An 18,470-nucleotide genomic window follows, 5' to 3' on the forward strand; every position below is an offset into this window, starting at 1 on the left:
TATTTTATAAACTAGATAAATTTGCACTTTCACAACGTTAACATATTGCTGTCGTTTTCAAGGGTTCTTCTGGACAACGTGATAGCAGTAACGACGTGTTCCTCAGTGTCAGAAGTTCCCCAGAGTGTAAAGGTTTGATGGCACCAGCTACGGATTTAGGGGCAGAGTGGAAAAAGAAGTTTGACGCGACAGGACTGCCTGGTGATGCTTCGTTACCTCTTCTGCGTGGACTATCGCCGACACCTACGCACGGGCAACATAGTTCGCCATTTTTCAACGCGAAACGCAAGAAATACGTTTATCCGATTACGCTGGTTGGTCGAGGCGAAAGTAGCGTTTAATTGCAAAATGTTAGACCGACCGGGGACCATAGAAATGAGATGGGATAGATTTAAAGTGTCTGTGCCAATGTCACATTCTTCAGTGTGATCGTTTAGAATCATTCCCTTAAACCCTTGGGTGGATGAACATATGAAATATTCTAAAATGAAGGGGCCATATATCTATGTTGCCTCTTTTTATACGATCTTTCACTGAAGTATGAAGACAGTAAACGGAAACTCGATATGTAGAGAAGTTCTGAAATTTCTCGAATAATAGATAGATAGTCAAATTCGAATAATATGATTTTTATCGTAGTATAAAAATACTACTTATTGTTTTCCTTTTTGTACAGCCATTTCTCGAATGAGACGAAATATTTTCTGATTCAGAACGTTTTCTGCCAACTAAATGATAAACCAAAGGACAAATAAGATACAGAGTTAATTACATATACATTAAAGATCTAATAAATAAATATACATATATAAAGACAAATAAGAAAATTAGCAAAAAGGCAGCGGATTATATGAATGACGATTTACACGAATGAAGATGCCTTGTCACTCAAAATAAATATCAACTTTTAAGGATAACTTCTAAGAATATAGATTCTTGTTCTTTTTAATCTGTTGATTGTTATAACATGGTAAAAACGTGTAAACGTCTATAAAGAAGTTGCACTGGCCTACTCGTCAATCGCATTTAGTACCAGCTTTCTGTACAGTTTTTAATAGAGTTGTATGCATGCATTTTTGTACAGTTTTTAATAGAGTTAACAAAGTGTGATATTGTCTATATGATTTTGTCACTTAACATTATCTCTTTTACTTAATGTTCGAGATCTTTCATTATACGATTGAACAATACTTTCTATTACATTTTTTACTAATCTTTCAATGGATGCAAAAATGGGACTGAAAAGGTATATAGATTACGCGTAAGATGTAAAATATGTAGCTGGTAAGAAGATATAATTATGTAACAGAAAACTATGAGCTACGAAACATAATTTTTATCAACAATCTTTTAATAGTTGAATCTTTAAAATTACTGTATTTATGTAAAAAAATAGAAAAAATATATTTGATCTATTTAATTTTTAGCTTACGCGATAGATATTTAGAAAATATTATACATATAATATATAAATATTAGAGAAATATTGTAAGTGACATTTGTAGAATATCATTAGCAAAAAGTGATACATTGCAAAGTAATTCATTTAATGTATTAAAATATACTTTTCAAAAAATAAAAATGCCAATTCAATACTTTATTTTTCCTCTCCTACTTTACTTTTTTAATTTAAAAGCTGTTTTATTATATCAACATTAACACATTAGTTTTACAAGAATTTTTTAAAAATGATTAAATAATCAATATTCTAAGAGAGTTGTGTGAATTTAAAAAATCCTTTATTGTATCGCAGATGCCCATGGTGGAGTCATGGGTTGTGGATTTTGTAAGTACGACATTACAACTGCTGATATGGATAACATAAAACTGCTGAGTATTTGTTTAGTATCGTCGCTCACTTTAGAGTTAGCAAAACTAATACATGAGCAATATAGTGAAACCCATGCACACCATTTTAATCTCATCATTAAACCACACATGCTAAAGGTCATTCCTAATATATTCATATAATCTGGAGTTGCATTGTCGTCTGGTTGTGCCTGACTGCCTGACACACTCGGTTTGTACCGAACTTCTCGTTCTGGACGTCTAGGATCCGATGAACTGTTCATTTTGTAAACTGAAATTTACATATGAATCCAAATTTAATAACTATTTATTACAGAATCATAAATTATTAAAAGTTTTCAGGTTATCAAATTATGATAGATTATGATAAAATTATTCCAACACGAATTAATATTAAACGATGATAGTTCAAAATTATATAAATTCACTTACCAGTATAGTAAATATAATATATAAAAAGTAACTTGTATGAACAATTCTTACTTAACAATGACAATTAAACAAATGATTACTGACGTACATGTTTCCTTTCAACCAGTACTTTTGACCAAATACACTAGTAATCCTTAGTAATTTTATCTCTGTCTTCAGGGATAACGATACACCTTTTATATCTAACATTCTGATGAGTTTAAGAATACCTAAACAATTTGAAAAACTAATTTATTTTACTTTTAAATATAAATTTTAAACATTAAAGTTTAAATATATTTAGCAATATCAGTACGTAAACGTATTTATTTTTCACATTTAATTAATAATTATTGAATTCTCAATAATCACTTTCTTAACATATTGAACATCGAACATGCATAAAATTTCCTAAAGTCGGTACCTTAACTTGAAATCATAGATTTACAACATACAATTTATGCAGTGTGCAATACGTACGACAGCTAATATTAGATATTATTCATGCTATTCAACGCTTCCATAAATAATTGTAAATATTTTTGTTGTAGACGTTAATTTAAAAAGATATATAGTTTAAAAATGAGTATAATACCGTGCACAACGTGGGTAAAAAAAGGTGTTGCTTCTACAAACCCTGCAAAGGTTAATCAATTTTAATATTTTTGGTATGAAATTTATTTTGTTTAATCTAATGGGCATAGTTTACCAATTTTTTAGATTCAACTAACTCCAAAAGAATTAAACCAAATCATAAAACACAAACAACCTGAATTAACACTGTAAGTATTATAGTAATATTTGATAGCTTTAAAAAAGTATTTTACAACAGTAAAAATATTTCAATTTTCTTAGACCTGTTGGAAATGATTCAGATAAAAAACACAATAAAGTTAAAAGACAAAAAAGTGAAGTAGGATCCTCTGAAATAGATGAATATAATTTTGACAAATATGATGATGAATGTAAGATAAATATTATTATATTATAACATAAATAATTTAACTTTTTAAAAAATTGATGTTAATATACAGCAGGTAATATACACTGCAATATTGGTAATATTGCAAGTTTTGAGGAAGATGGTATAGACCCTCTTATAACAGGAGAAGATGATGATTCAGAAAAAGATGATGATATTATTAAAAGTAACGACAATCTTGTATTACTAGGCCGCGTAGAAGGAGGTGGTAGTATCCTAGAAGTATTTGGTTTGTATATCAAATAAAAATCATAATTTTTTAATGAAGAAACTTTAATCCTTATAAATAATAATTTCTAAAGCACAAGTTTACCTATTTTTTAGTATATAATGGAGATGAAGATTCATTTTATTGTCATCATGATATATTGTTACCATCATTTCCATTATGTATAGAATGGCTTGATTTTGATCCTTCAGATTCAAAACCTAGTAAGTATGAAATATTTTTATGCAGCTACAAATTTTGTATAAACTTTTTTATTTATTATAGGTAATTTATGTGCAATTGGTGATATGACTCCTATCATACAAGTATGGGATTTAGATTTAATGGATTCTTTAGAACCAGCCTATAAACTTGGTCGCAAACCAAGTAAAAAGAAAAGTCAAAGCTATATTGGGCATAGAGATGCTGTATTAGATTTAGCATGGAATAAAAATTATACGTTAGTATCATCTACCAATTAAAATATTTGTTTGAAATTTCATACACTCACTAATAAAGCAGCTTTTTTAATACTCTTGTAGACATGTACTTGCTAGTGCATCTGCTGATCACACAGTTCAGTTGTGGGATTTAGAAATTGGGGCACCTGCTAACAAATTTACATGTTTTGAAAAAGAAATTCAGACGTTAAAATGGCATCCAAACGAAGGTCATTATTTATTGACAGGTTGCGCAGATACGTATGTCTATCAGTTTTCAATCATTTATAGAAATTTTTTAATTATAACCGAAATACTTACATACTTAATTTCTTATTCAGGGTGGTGAGATTATTTGACTGTAGATATGAAACAATTGTAAAGTCATGGGATGCATTAGGAGAAGTGGAAAAAGTGTTATGGAATTGGTTTGATTCAAATTATTGCTTAGTAAATATATGAAATATATTATTTTTGTTTGAAATAGAATTTACATTATACTGATTGAAATTTTAATTGCTATTTTTGGTTTAGGTCAGTACCTCTAATGGATATATACAATATATAGATGTCAGGGAAGGTAAATCAATTTGGGATGTACAAGCTCACACAAAGGAAGTCATAGGTAAATTATATAAAATTGATATATGAATAACGTGTAATATACATAAATATGAATTAACATAACATAAATATGAAACTAAATTTATTATGATTTTAGGTTTATCACTTAGCTCATCATGCCCTGGACTTTTAGTTACTTCAGCAAATGACGGTGTCATAAAGGTGTGGGATATTATTAACAACAAAGAGCCATGGTCTATTTGGGAAAAAAGGACTAATCTTGGTGCTTTGTTATGTCTTGCACCCAACCCAGATAATCCTTTTGTATTTGCTGTTGGTGGTGACAATAAATCACATAATTATAAAATATTTGATCTTTTAGAAATACCAGAAGGTATGTTAATATACATATAATACCAAACTTCTATATAATAATTTTGTTACTGTTAGCATTTTAATATATATTTTTAACAGTACGCGAAAGGTTTCGGGAACGGAAGTTAGAAAGCAATATCAATGATACCAGAACAGAAGAAAAAAAAGAAGAAATGATGGATGTAACTGAAGATAAGAATTCAACGATTTTTAATCTAGATACAACTAATACAGCATCTAAAAGAACGAAAAGGAATAAGTAAACAAGTACAATAAAGATTACAAATTATATTGATAGCAAGATCTCCAAAGATTGCATATCCATAGGTACTTGTACTACTTTTTACTTGTATATTATTTTGACATAAATAAAAGGAACACAAATATTTGAAAGACTAAACTAAAAGTTGTACTTTTTCTTCTTAAAACGTGTAATTTATTTTTTCTTCGTAATAATATACTGTTAATTTCAACAATATTTTTCGAAAGTTTTACAATCTGTACAACATAGTATGTAATTCTGTTCTAATAATTTACAACACACACAAATCCAATTTTATTTTAACATATTTTTACACATTGAAGACAATTGGTACAAATTTTTGATTTGAATTGATCCAATATAGAAATATCATAATATTTATTAAATTATTAAAAAAATATCGTTTTTTAAATCAATGAACGATTCCAGTAGTTGGAAATATGGACTTTGAAGTTGTACATTATAAAGTATAAAGCATGTGCTGTAATTGTAAAAGGATTAAAAATACATTATCTTCACGACGATAATGTGATTTAAAATATTTTTAATTTTTTATCTGAAGTAAATTAAAATGATTTACAAATATATTTAATTTACAAATATTAAACGCAAATTTTACATTCATCTTGTAAAGTTTATAAAATTGATGACATTTATGGAAAACAATTGAGAAGTAGCCACTACAATTTCATTTTTCTATGTTATAAACTCTTTAAAACATTGCATGATTATATAATTTTTTGGTACCTGAATATGTATAAATGTTTGTAAAAGTATTATTTACTTTCATGTTCATGATAAAGAATATTAACTTTAATGACAAATTACATTTTATAGTTCAGTCTAACTAGCATACAAATATTTTACATGGATTTAAAAAGAATTGGTTGTATAGCATATTAATATCTTTCCATTACTTATGAAATAATCATATGGTCCTTATAGTCACAATAAATTTTGTATGAGTCAATTCGATAATGCTATTTCTTATCTGGTAACGTAAAATATGTAAAAATAAATATAAAAAGAACTATAAATCACAGTTACAAGTGATTGGGCAGTTACTAATATGAGCTAGCTTTGCAGCTTTTATGCTCTGTTGTAGTACCAGTAATAGAAAAACGATAGTCTTTTGTAACATTGTTCCAATAGTTGTGATTTTACTACATAAAGAAATTAATATTTAGTAAATTGGTCAAATATTTTCGAGTAATATTATATTGAATCTATATATCCTAATACTATTAAAGTATGGAGGCAATATAAGAAGTACATAAAAGTTACATTTGTCGTGTTTCATAACGAGAATAGTGAGCAACCAAAATTAACAAAATTCTTTGTTACAAATTCAGATATTATCTAAAATATATATTAAACCATGTGATACCTATTTCAATTTATATTATGTAGTATGTTATGTAATTTAATCGCATATTTTTTTATATATCTATATATGAATTAAAAATTTTTGTGTTAGTGAAATTAACTGCTATTAAAGTGTAAAGCTTGGAACAGATCGAATTTGGAATGGGATAAAGGTATATACGTACCAATGCCAGTTTCTTAGTTCTTCTTCACAGCAATTATTAAATAAACAAGATAAATACCTCATATTATACATAAATGAGTCAAAATATTCTAATTAACAATAATCTTACAACATGCTTTCTGGCAGTGGCGTCATAGATTCAATGAAAGTCATGTGGACATTGTTATGTCAACAATGGATGTATCAAATTCCATTTGCCATATTAAGGCATATGATGCATTTGTTACAATTAATATTATATAAATAGAGTAATACGTAATATCCGAAGTTGCACAAATAAAATTATCTAAAATATGTAATTAAATATTAAAGATCAATTTAGGATATTATCAATCTATGAAATAAATAAGTTTAACTAACTTTTGTTGTTGCATTTAGATGTCAAGATTACTGTTATGAAACAATTTTTTTTTATGTCAGTATGTAGCAACAATATATAACATATTTCTTACGTTATACTGAAGACATAATTTAATGATTCCACTGATAGCATAAAACATCTGACCTCATTGAATGTTACGTAACCTGTAACATATAGACAAAATGGTTGTTTTTGTCTAGAGAATGGACCATAGTCCATAGAGATTGACAGATATAATATATTAATTAGATTAATTCATACACATATGTGTTACAGCACTGAGCTAAGCATCTGTTCCTATATCCAGACTTCTGGAGTCTTGATTAGAATCATGCTGACTTCCATTTTCAGAAGAAGCACTGCTAGACAAACCAGATTGATCTGAACTTTTTTTTGCTTTGGGCTTATATTCGGTAATAACGACAGTAACATTGTTCACTGTCACTTCATTGGTCTGAGCCGTACTACGATCTATATTTTTTAGACGAGGCGGATGCCTATTTTTACGCCTTGGTTTGTCCAATTTACGATCTTTTTCTTTACCGCTACTAGTTGTACTACCCCCACTTGCACCTTCCTTCTTCCCAGGTTTTAAAAGTGGTACATATTGTTGCTGCGCAACCTACATATAAATTAATGTTAATAAGATTATATATTATTAACTCGTATTGTAACTTTATTATATATTATTGCATTTATAACATATAGTGAAATACTATAATATTGTAACCTGTTGTGCCACAAGTTGGGGATTAATACGGGGTTTCCGCGTAGAAGTTCCTTTACGGACGTCACACATGAGGCACTTAAATGCTTCTGCTGTATTTCTATATGTGCAAACACTGCAGTCCCAATAGTTTTCTTCCAAAACCTTCGCCTGACGTTTTCCACTTCCCGAATGGTTCATTGTTCATGAAAGTCAGTTGTAAAACACTGTACCTTCTCAAAAGAGAGTTAGCCTTCCTGTACGTGCTTTCAGCCTCATTAAAAGTGATTTTGTGAACACTGTATACTTTATGACAATGAGAATGCTCTAAAAGAGCAGGAATAAAGATATGCAATAAAGAAAATGGACAATTGCCTAAGATAATATTCTGTGCATCAACTAAACAAGATACACAATTGTCGGGTGTATTCATCTTTGCTATATAAGCCATACATATCTGTTTGTTGTGACATTCTGATGTACATGTTTTAAAGTATATCTAGAACAAATAAAATATACATTTCTTATCATAATGTGATAAATAAATTGTTTGTAATGTCTAACAAAAGTTTTACAATATATTCGTGATTGTATTTATCCTATATCTTATGATAAATAAATTTGTTATATTTACTGTTATTTAATACATAGGCACAAGTACGTACATGCTATAAAATATGTCGTTTAAAACATTAAATCAACTTGTTACAAAAATTTATAATAAAATAGATCTTTCTATAGATTATGATAAAGTATTTATTTAATACATACGTACCGATTAAAAGTACCAATTTATGGAACTTTTTGCACAGTAACGGTTATCCGTCGTTTTTTGTTATTGTATTACAAATGCTTGCTTTTCCACTTCAAAAACTTATATTAAATATCCATGGGGTAATGTATAAATAATAAAATCTTAATTGTGGAAAGTTCAAATACTATTTATGGTATAAAGGTTCCAAACATTCTTTTCTCTAATGAAACAGATGGAATTCTTCACTTGCATATAAAAGTAGCATTATTCCACATATACGATGTTCTCCTTGTCAGTATTATCAATATGTCTTATACACATACACTAGACACTCTGACACATTTACAGTCAAGACATCTTTTTTATGTTTTGTGTTTTTGTAAAACGGTTGCTTTACACATAAAACTTGGTAAAAATCAACTAACTCGAAGATATTGACAAACAATCTACAGCGCTGTTCCTCTATAGGTCGAACAGCGGAATGTTGAATACGGACTATGGACTAAAATACTGTTCGGTTTGGCAACATTGTATGGACCAGCGTTGTATGCTGTAACAGAAAGGCCCTTTCTACTTGTTTAATTATGAGAAATTTGATACATATTAATATATTTTACTGTACTGGTCGTACTAAATTTTTAAATAACACGATAACGCAACGAAACATAAATTATTACGAATATTACTTCACAATAATATAAAGAAAAATATATATTATAATTTTCAAATAGATAATTTATATCAAAAAGACGTTTTGTATACAAAATTTTTAATTGTTTTAATCCTTTGTCTTATTAAGTATTTCTGTAGCGTTTTACGTACTCTCTATTTTATGACGTATAAGCAAAAAACAGCTTGCAAAATATAGGCCTCACATTAACTTTCACACATTCCTGAAAGTTTTCCCATACAGTAGTTGTGACAGTGCCGGACACTTGATAATTCCAACTGTTAAGTGGGTGTTTTTTTCTTTTACTAAGTTTGATAAAAAATAATGCAACGTATGTAAATGTAATTGCGAAGATAAGTAACAGTCTGTTATAGTAAATTGGGCTAGGTGGTATGGTATGTTGTATAACCATTTACCAGTTTTGACATGTAAAACTTTCAAGGTTAACGAATATAAACAATAATAAAGATTAATATATTACATTTTTCATATGGAACAGAATTAGTATAATGAAAATAATATGGAAATTTGTTTCTTTTTGCCAAATTTGTTAAGTATTTAGAAAAAATATATTAAATAGTTTTAAGTATATATATTAGAAATTTGATATACTAGGACATATCAAATGGGATGGATAAGTCATGGGATCATCCATGGACTACAGATGAAATGCGAAAAAAGAGAAGGGAATGGAGTTTAGCAGGTGATGCAGGACTCCTTAAACATCTGCAGCAATTTTCTAATGTATGATTGAAATTGGTGTAGTGTATTAAAATTATACTTGTACAAGATTTATATTTATCGACAATATTTGTTATAGAATGTGGTATCAAGGGCAAATAAAACTCAAGAAGCCTTGGATTCACTGACAACACAACTAAATGAAACAGCAATATTTATAGATAATGTTACCAATACATCTTTGGCTTTAGCCAATACTCAATTTATTGAAAGCCGCGTACAGGAGGATAACATAGAGATTGGACAACAAGCAGAAACATCAGTGGAGGTAGTTGGATTTTTACAATGTAAGATACTATAACTTTTTTAAATTATTATTATATCAAAATTTGTCTATAGCAAGGTAAGGATGAAGATTCTGCAACTGCAGATTTCATAGCTAGTGTGAGTGAAAGTGTCAAGCAAGGCCTAAATATAATGTATGAAAAATACAAGGAAATGGAGTTTGTTGATAGTGATAGTGAAGAAGAGGACAATAAAGTAGTACTAAGGTAAATATTATTGCTAGATTATTTTTATTTATCATTGTTTTTATTATACATATATAAATAAAATATCGATAATTTAATTACAGTGTTGTATTGGGGCCAAATAATCCATACCAAGATCGGCCTTTGCCTTATGTTATTGGCTCTGAAAAATGGAAAAATTCAAATAAAATTGGTCTAGAAAGTAGTAGCAGCAGTGAATCTGAACAAGTAGACGAAGAGGAAGAATCAGAAAGCGAAAATGATACCACAGCAGCATTTAAAGATTACAGTATGAATGCTGCACCAAAGACAAACATTGTTGGATTATTACCTTCTTTGAATGAAACGGATTACAGTAAAAGAAATGATATGACATATATTATAGGAAATGACAAAATGGATGCACTTAGTCAAAATGAAATAGATTCAGTACCTGATTCAGTTACTCCTACTGATAATGCATCAAAGGTTCCTATTTCCTTTTTCTTTAATATATATACTCTTGTACGATGTTCTTTACACTACACATACATGTTATAAGATCTTCATACTTTGATTTAGATACCACTGCCGAACAATATAACACCAAATTTTGCAGAAGAGTTAGCCAAACGATTAGGTACAGTTCGACAGACTGAAAAACCTGTTGTAGATGAAAAGAATGAGGCATCGATAAATCGATTTAAAGGTATTTACATGAATTAAATTTAATTTGATTTTTATCCATATTTAATTTTTATTATATTTTTCAGATGATTTATTTACACCAGAGGAAGATGAAAACATTTTAAACGATAAATCTAAAACTATAATCAATAAAAGTAAAGGATTTTTAAATGATCAATTTGCAGAAAATGCATCCAAGGAAAGACAAATCAAATCGTATAAGAACAATATTATACCTGCTAGCATTGATGTGCCACCTCCAATTAGTACTGTTTGTAAGTTTCTCGTAGCCTATAAGCTTTTGTAATTTACACATTTGCGTCCTTTCAAGATGTTTAATAAGAGGACCTGTATTTACAGCGACGAAACCAAAATCTGCAATCGATGATCTTTTCGGTGATGCTGATTCCGAAATTTTTTCCCCGAAAAATACAGTCACGAAAAATAAATATTCTAGTAATAATAATCAGTTGGCAAAGACAGAAGGAACGCGAAGGAATCATTTAGAGATAGCATCATCAGTAACTAATAATATGACTACGAGTACCCCAGAAACTAACGTAAATACTAATTTATTTAGCGATGATGAAGATGTTGGTGATCTCTTCGGATCGTCTAAACATCAACAACTAAATAAAAAGGTAAGATTGCATAAAATAACTCTTGTTAACAAAATACTTCACTTACAAATATTATAATGGAACTGCAAAATTAATATTTCATGTGATATTTTAGAAACCAGGGGGGGAAGTATCAATATTTGGAAATATCTTAACTTCAGAGATTGAAAGTAAGCTATCTCGTAGGATATCGCGAACTCAATCATCTGGATCTTCCGGAAGTAATACACCAGCAAATTATGAAATTAGTGCTAGCAATGAATCGGTACTTGATCGTTCGCGAAATGTTATTCTGAACAATAATATTAACGAACAAGACTCTATTGTGACAGCAAGGAATAACGCAGAAAATTCAAACATTGTTAATGAAAGTAGTTACAGCAGTGGAATATCAATTCATCCATCAAGTATTAATAATACAGGTGGTTCAAGCATAGGGTAAGTGCCAATTTTATTACTATTGCTGTGATCAGGTAAATTAGATTAAATAACAAATCAGATGATTTAGATTATGGACAATAATATATTTTGCTAAAAATAAAAGTATTAACGTCCCTACGATTGTCGGACCATGTTTGATAATATATTGATAAAAATTTATATCGTCTTTGTTTTTTTATACGCGCGAAAAACAAATACACGTGCCATGTACATCAAATGTCATTGAATTGATGATCCAAACATTAGTCATCATTCATTACGTTGCGGTGATTGTATCGGCTACATGCGCGAGCTCAAGGCGAGCTTCTTTAGTTTACTCGTATCTCGTCCAGAACTAGTATCTTGTAGGCATATATTCGATCAACATATTTTTAATTACATTTATTTCTAATTATAGGAAATCTAGTAAGTACTACATTATCTCATGGCTATTATTCATCTGGCATTATTCATCCCTAACGCAATAATAACTTTTTAATTTACACAAATAAATTCCGTATCATATTGTTAGTGGGATATGTTTAATTAAATTATATTGTTTTAATTGATCGGTCAAATATATAACATTTCTAGTTTTTATGTATAAGAAGATGACATGTAGAACAATGAATAATATTATTGTCCATGCGATACTTAACAAGTATATATGTATTGATTTAAAATCAGATCACTTACAAAAGTCCTGTTATATGCCTGTCTGAATGGTGCATGCGTTTCTAATCTCTATAGTACGTCTCCACGGATAGATCCTCGTACTTTCTAAAAGCTATTATATTTTGTTGAATGGTGATTCAATTTTTTAGAATTCAATCTCGCATGCCAACTTGTCATAGGCAAGATTTCTCTCGCTGTAATCTCGTTTCTGTCAATAGCAATTGATTCATTTAGCACGTTATAAATTATCGCGTTATGTCTCTTGAGAATTTATTACATGCAATTATGGATTTGTTTTGCCGCGAGTTATTTATTGATAATACTATATCGGAAATTGTATTGTACTATATTATCGTTATACCTATTTTTGCATTTTAATGCATCGCGGCTATAAGTGTATTCAATGATTTTATTACGTTTCGCGTACACATGATATTGAACAATTGTATCATGAGAAATTGCTTCGTTGAAGGAACTACTAGCGTCATGAAATCTTACTATTTCTTGTATAAATTCACTTTAGACATTGCATTCCACATTTTTTAATCTTTCTTTGATCTGCAAGCGCTGCCTTATTGATTTTGTTACGATATATTTAACTCTATACATTTTATTAACACGCATCGTGTTTTAAGCTTCATGTTTTTATTTCCTTTTGTTTTGTAATTTTGTAACATATTCTTCAGAAGGAAGCTTCTACCGTAAATAAGGTATATCTTTTAATACAGAGAATGAAATACTATTCTTTCAATTTAATTCAAGATAAGGAATAGCAAAAAAAAAAAAGAAAACAAAACAAGTTTGAATTTACTTTAATAGAATATTATATTATTATTCTTTATTTCTATTTTTATGACCGTTTTGTTTTAGCGTTGACTTCCAGCCACAAATGACATCAACGCGTTTAAAATCGGAAGAGATCTATCGGGAACAAATCACCAGTGACAGTCTCTTCACTGCACGTACACAGAATCCAGCGAATGCTTCTTCAATTTTAAATTCAACAAATAATCAACCGCAGGAAGAATCGGTCGAAGATGTACTGTCTATAGCGCAAGACGATGTATTCGAGAACGAAGATCTGTTTGGTCCACCCCCGTTACCAAAAGCGGATTCAAAACCGGCAAAATCAAAGATGCCTTCGTTATTTGACGATTCCGACTCTGGTGACGAGTTGTTTTCGACGACCAGCTCAGGTTCTAGATCGCAAAGAAGTAGCGATTTATTAACTTCTCAGTATTCTGATAAAATAAAATCCACGCAACGCAGAGGTCTCTTTGACGAGGAAATCGATATATTCGATAATAAGGATTCGCTAGATGTTGATATTTTTGGCATAATACCGAAACCGATTGCGAAACAGGAAAGCAGTAGCTCTAGTAGAAAATTTTTGGACATACCTGATGATGATCTGTTTGCAAGCAATATTCGAGACACGATACCAAAAAATAATGGCTTGGAGAAAAGCAAAAATGTTGCCACATCGAAGGAAATTAGGTTGTTTGACGACGACGATATCGAAGATGGCGATTTATTCGCTACGAAACCTGTCAAAAGCGAAACTAAAAATGAGCCTGATATTTTCAACGACGACGATGAGAACGATTTGTTTTCCGCCCAGAAACCAATTGATAAAAAGCAGAAAGATAACAAACAGCCATCAGAAACGGCTACATTCGGAATAGATATCACGGATCAGAAAGTATCCACTGAAAAGAACAGCAGTAAGAGTAGCGATATTCTTTCGGGCAACGGATTGTTTTCTACTGCCATTGGATCGCATGGATTAATCTTTGAGGATGATGACTATGATGATTTGTTCAGTACCAAAAATGTATCAACGGAAAAAACAAAAGAGGATGCACATTTAAATTTGAAGACGACAGAGGATGCTAAGGAACGTTCTATTAAGAATATTGAAATATCAAATAGTCCTGACGTCTTTGCGAAATCTGAAGAATCAAACGTTCCTGTTACTGCGTCTATGGATATAGAACAAGATAATGACAAAGATATGCATCGAGTTAGTAGCTTTGACGAACACGAACCTATGCAAAATAATGAAAATGAATTAAAGAAGAGTCCTCCAAAATCTTTAGACATACATACACCTGCTACGTTATCTTCGCCTGAAAAGAACAATCAGGCAGCGAAACGCGTGGTTTCTGGGAAGATAAAGAATTTGATGGGAAGAATGGGCGATTTGAAGTTGATTTCACCTATGGATACACCACCAGTATGGCGAAAAAGCAAAGAAAAGGCAGATGAAGAAGATAGTGCAGCGGATAGAGATAGCGACGACGGTGGATGTCTTAGCACACAAGGTCCTAATTCGCCGTTAAGTGTATCAGGTAACGAAGATACAATTTTTACATTCTACACTTATAGTTTGTATCTTCATCTATAATTTGTTAACATAATATGTTTGACCTAAAGGAAAATGTTGTTTTGTAGAAGATAGCACTACGCAGAAACAATCACAGCAATCAACGATTTCGGATGAAAATAATGCAGAAAATGCCATTAGTTTCGATGAACCAGCCCAGCTAGAGACGTTGTCTACTACCGCTTCGAAGGTAATTACTAAAACATCACTGAAATATATTGAAAAACGAAAATAATTCCGTTGATCACATTGTTTATTTATTTCTGCTCTTTTTATCATTTTTCAGACTCGGGTTAGGATACAAGGGAGACGCCGACCACAAAGTAGGCAAGCACGAAAATCCGCTATCAGACAAAGCGGAATCGATTTCGATACCGTAGACTTCGTTGAGAATAATTTGCAAGATGAGAATCAGGTTAATCAATCGTCAAGTATTTTGAATAAAGAGACCTTTACAGCTGCGAACACCAATGCTGCCCATACTACCGCCGCGATTTCTGACCACTTGGTTTCGTCTACCAACGATAATCTTTATAGAACCCCTGATACTAATATATTCTTGGCTGCGGATGATAAATCTGAATTAGGGAGCATAAGTAAGGAAAGTTCAGTGAGTGCTAACAAAAATACCTTACTGTCACCGTCTACGGACGAAGAAGATTTATTTGATGTACCGCCTGATTTACCAGAGGATCCGCAGAAAGAAGATACACTGTTTGGTAGGGCGCCTATTCTCTCCCCAGTCGAGAAAGTCGTTTCTGAAAAGCCACCCGTTACCTTTAAAGTATTGAAAGACACGCATATTAAACAAGTCGACGATATAAAGACAGAAACGGGGAAAACCGAGCAACAGGAAGAAAAGAGTAGCACGTTATCCGAATCTAGTACCATTTCCAATGTAAACGCTACAATTTCATGCGCTATTAAAAAGGAATCCAAATCAGAGGACACGAAATTCGAAGACGAATCGAAAAAAATGATCGATCCGTTACGAGATGATAGTCACGATCCGTTGAAAGATCCCAGTCAGTTATTTGCCTTTGTTACGAAAACACCGTCTCCAGAAAAAGGAAAGAATTTGTTATTTTCCGAAGACGATAGTTTGTTTTCTAGCGGCAATAAGAAATTCATCGAAGAAAAAACTACGAAGAAGCCAATTTTGGATTTGTTTACCGATGATGCGGAAAGTGATTTGTTTTCGACGACTTTAACTAAAGCCGTGAAGAAGCCTTTAAAGGACACCAAGATTAGTTTATTCGATGAAGAAGATGAAGATGATAGTTTATTTGGATCCGTTGTAAAAAAGTCGACGATAGAAAACATACCCGAAAAAAGACATTCTATGGAGCAAACTGCGAAGAAAATAAGCTTATTTGATAATGATGATAACGACACAAATTTGTTCTCTGAGCCATTCGATCAAACACAGAAGTCAGATTCTGGAAGCATTCAAGAGCAATCCAGTAAAAATGATATGTTAACCAACTTTACCGAGACCGTAAGGACCTCGCATATTACGGATATTTTTGCCGATCAATCGAGCGGAGAAGATGATATTTTCGCCAAGACATCAGCTTCAAAGAAAACCACTGTCACGTCGAAGTCGCTGTTTCCTTCTGACGACGACGACGACGATGATAATATTTTCGGTAAGAAATTCACAAGCGAATCGCAGGTAAACTCAGTAGAAACGCGTTCGATCGTTAAAAAAGCGGTGACGAGGGATTTAAAAAAGACAGCTGAAAAGATTGGCGAAGATCCATTGAGTGCTCTACTAGATGACTAAATATATTTTTTTCTAAGATTATATATATATATATTATTTATATTTGTTGTTTAATGTATACATCTTATAAATTCGTTTGAAATTAGAACATAAAATACCGAAATTGAACATATATAATACTTTCCAAATTGTATATTTATTAAAATAATAATCATGAGTTAAGTAAATGAATGATTAAATGTGTATAAATTGTGAATAAAGCTGTGCGTTCAAAGGTATCGTCACTGCAAAAATAATAGGAGAAAATTTAATTATATACAAGATGTATTTGTTTTTATTTATTCTTTATATAGGAATGCAAAATATATCATGATTTATAACATATATTGCCACAGATATTTTATAGTATTTTTTCATTGTCACTGTTTTAAATAGAAATCATAAAAGTATTAAAATCATAAGACAAAACTTTTATTAAGTATCGAGGACAACGAACAACAGAATATTAGACAAATAAGATAATAATTAATACTGCTTGATTGGTTGCCATCTTGTTACACAATCATTTTACATAATTAATTTGCAAGCAGTGCTTTCACGTATATTGCATATCATATATTCTCTGTAATTTATGTACAAGGAGTCTGCGAAATTATGGTACAGGCGGTCAGGTGGTGATTTTACATGTAAACATAAATTGAATAGAAAGGTTTCATTTCCGAGGAAAATAAGTTTGAAAACTTATCCAAGTACATTACGTACATTAAGTGAAAATTTCGAATTATAAAACTTCCTGCTCGTGACTATTACTGAATATATACGCTGCCACGATTAATTTCCTGCTATTGTCATTGTGTTTTCTCCGCGATGATAATTATTACTTTTCGTTTTTCTGTATTCAGTTCGGAGGTTTTTATAAGTAAGTATAGGATTAGTACCTTTTAAGAATCATCTAATTAATTAAACAACAAATCGTGATATTGCCCATGTTTAACAACGCAGACACGAGTAGAAACGGAAGTTTCATAATTCAAAATTTGCAGTTAATACATGGGTACATGGTGCTTTTTCAAACTCATGTTTTTGAGTGCAAATGAAGCCTTAAATGAGAAGTCTTTTACTATCGATTTTTGCATGTAATATCATCACCCAACCGCTTGTGCTATAATTTCAGAGACACCCTGTATAGTTCGTCTTATATACTTATTTGTTGACAATATGTGGCACTCGATAATGTATTTTATTGTATATATTGCATCCTCTCTATGAAACATGTATTAGTACAAATACAAATAAATAAATGAAATAAATATCATTTATATTATATTTAAAGATTTAATTCCTATTATCAAATAAAATGAAAAGGAAATTTGTTGTTATTTGTTTTCTGTCCATTAACGAAAAATCTATTTTTCGAATTTTCGTTATTCTCGGATGATATCGTACACAGTTCATTAAAAGTCGAAGTGAAAAGCGCAAAACTTTTGATGCATTAGAAATGACGTTATTCGGCTATAAATTTATGTTAAGTTAGATCATTGAATGGTTCAAAGGTGTATCCGGTATTTCTAAAACAATGCTGATGTACTTACAATTGAAATGAATTTATATTTATATAATTGTGGTGATTATGTAATTCTTTAAGTCAGAATAATTTTCTATTAAAATTATGGAA

The 18,470-nt window shown here is 30.6% G+C and overlaps 5 protein-coding genes across 19 annotated transcripts in view; 3 read left to right on the forward strand and 2 right to left on the reverse strand.

Annotated features, from left to right (window-relative positions):
- LOC122573563 (diacylglycerol lipase-alpha) overlaps positions 1-1,658 on the forward strand; it is a 52,925-nt gene extending 51,267 nt beyond the window's left edge. For 6 of the 9 annotated variants that reach the window (XM_043740087.1, XM_043740088.1, XM_043740089.1 and 3 more), the window contains exon 17: positions 63-1,658. In XM_043740087.1, the coding sequence (XP_043596022.1) occupies positions 63-341 (279 nt within the window). In that variant the 3' untranslated portion in view covers positions 342-1,658. The remainder of the gene's footprint in view (positions 1-62) is intronic. The other 3 variants (XM_043740096.1, XM_043740091.1, XM_043740095.1) reach the window with 2 other exon arrangements.
- Positions 1,659-1,722: 64 nt separating this feature from the next.
- LOC122573573 (PAT complex subunit Asterix) lies at positions 1,723-2,743 on the reverse strand. Of its 3 annotated transcripts, none has more exons than XM_043740121.1 (3): positions 2,645-2,743; positions 2,330-2,450; positions 1,723-2,080 (listed from the first exon to the last, which is right to left on the reverse strand). In XM_043740121.1, exon 3 carries the CDS (start codon positions 2,070-2,072, stop codon positions 1,740-1,742), a length of 333 nt encoding a protein of 110 aa, XP_043596056.1. In that variant the 5' UTR covers positions 2,073-2,080; positions 2,330-2,450; positions 2,645-2,743; the 3' UTR covers positions 1,723-1,739. The 3 variants fall into 3 exon arrangements, with proteins under 3 accessions (XP_043596056.1, XP_043596058.1, XP_043596055.1); XM_043740123.1 differs by having other exon boundaries at positions 2,701-2,717; XM_043740120.1 differs by lacking the exon at positions 2,645-2,743 and having other exon boundaries at positions 2,242-2,383.
- LOC122573567 (periodic tryptophan protein 1 homolog) lies at positions 2,391-5,195 on the forward strand. Of its 3 annotated transcripts, none has more exons than XM_043740109.1 (12): positions 2,391-2,532; positions 2,772-2,865; positions 2,941-3,002; positions 3,076-3,185; positions 3,255-3,431; positions 3,527-3,634; positions 3,696-3,870; positions 3,953-4,111; positions 4,192-4,300; positions 4,385-4,475; positions 4,572-4,808; positions 4,889-5,195. In XM_043740109.1, the coding sequence occupies exons 2-12, from the start codon at positions 2,803-2,805 to the stop codon at positions 5,050-5,052; spliced, it is 1,455 nt and encodes a 484-aa protein (XP_043596044.1). In that variant the 5' UTR covers positions 2,391-2,532; positions 2,772-2,802; the 3' UTR covers positions 5,053-5,195. The 3 variants fall into 3 exon arrangements, with proteins under 3 accessions (XP_043596044.1, XP_043596043.1, XP_043596042.1); XM_043740108.1 differs by lacking the exon at positions 2,391-2,532 and adding an exon at positions 2,625-2,696; XM_043740107.1 differs by lacking the exon at positions 2,391-2,532 and having other exon boundaries at positions 2,659-2,865.
- A 1,419-nt stretch (positions 5,196-6,614) lies between these two features.
- On the reverse strand, positions 6,615-9,374 carry LOC122573570 (YY1-associated factor 2). Its single transcript, XM_043740115.1, has 6 exons — positions 9,244-9,374; positions 8,443-8,971; positions 7,692-8,166; positions 7,223-7,583; positions 6,961-7,125; positions 6,615-6,886 (listed from the first exon to the last, which is right to left on the reverse strand). Exons 3-4 carry the CDS (start codon positions 7,866-7,868, stop codon positions 7,245-7,247), a joined length of 516 nt encoding a protein of 171 aa, XP_043596050.1. The 5' UTR covers positions 7,869-8,166; positions 8,443-8,971; positions 9,244-9,374; the 3' UTR covers positions 6,615-6,886; positions 6,961-7,125; positions 7,223-7,244.
- Positions 9,234-18,121, forward strand: LOC122573562 (WASH complex subunit 2). 3 transcript variants are annotated; one of them, XM_043740086.1, is made up of 12 exons: positions 9,234-9,376; positions 9,707-9,835; positions 9,912-10,100; positions 10,172-10,323; positions 10,407-10,770; positions 10,864-10,990; positions 11,055-11,243; positions 11,329-11,609; positions 11,704-12,026; positions 13,554-15,034; positions 15,138-15,259; positions 15,356-18,121. In XM_043740086.1, exons 2-12 carry the CDS (start codon positions 9,722-9,724, stop codon positions 16,853-16,855), a joined length of 4,842 nt encoding a protein of 1,613 aa, XP_043596021.1. In that variant the 5' UTR covers positions 9,234-9,376; positions 9,707-9,721; the 3' UTR covers positions 16,856-18,121. The 3 variants fall into 3 exon arrangements, with proteins under 3 accessions (XP_043596021.1, XP_043596020.1, XP_043596019.1); XM_043740085.1 differs by having other exon boundaries at positions 9,346-9,486; XM_043740084.1 differs by lacking the exon at positions 9,234-9,376 and adding an exon at positions 9,400-9,533.
- The last annotated feature ends 349 nt before the right edge of the window (positions 18,122-18,470 follow it).

This window comes from Bombus pyrosoma, linkage group LG12, assembly GCF_014825855.1.
Source record: "Bombus pyrosoma isolate SC7728 linkage group LG12, ASM1482585v1, whole genome shotgun sequence".
NCBI classification, from domain to species: Eukaryota; Metazoa; Arthropoda; class Insecta; order Hymenoptera; family Apidae; genus Bombus; species Bombus pyrosoma.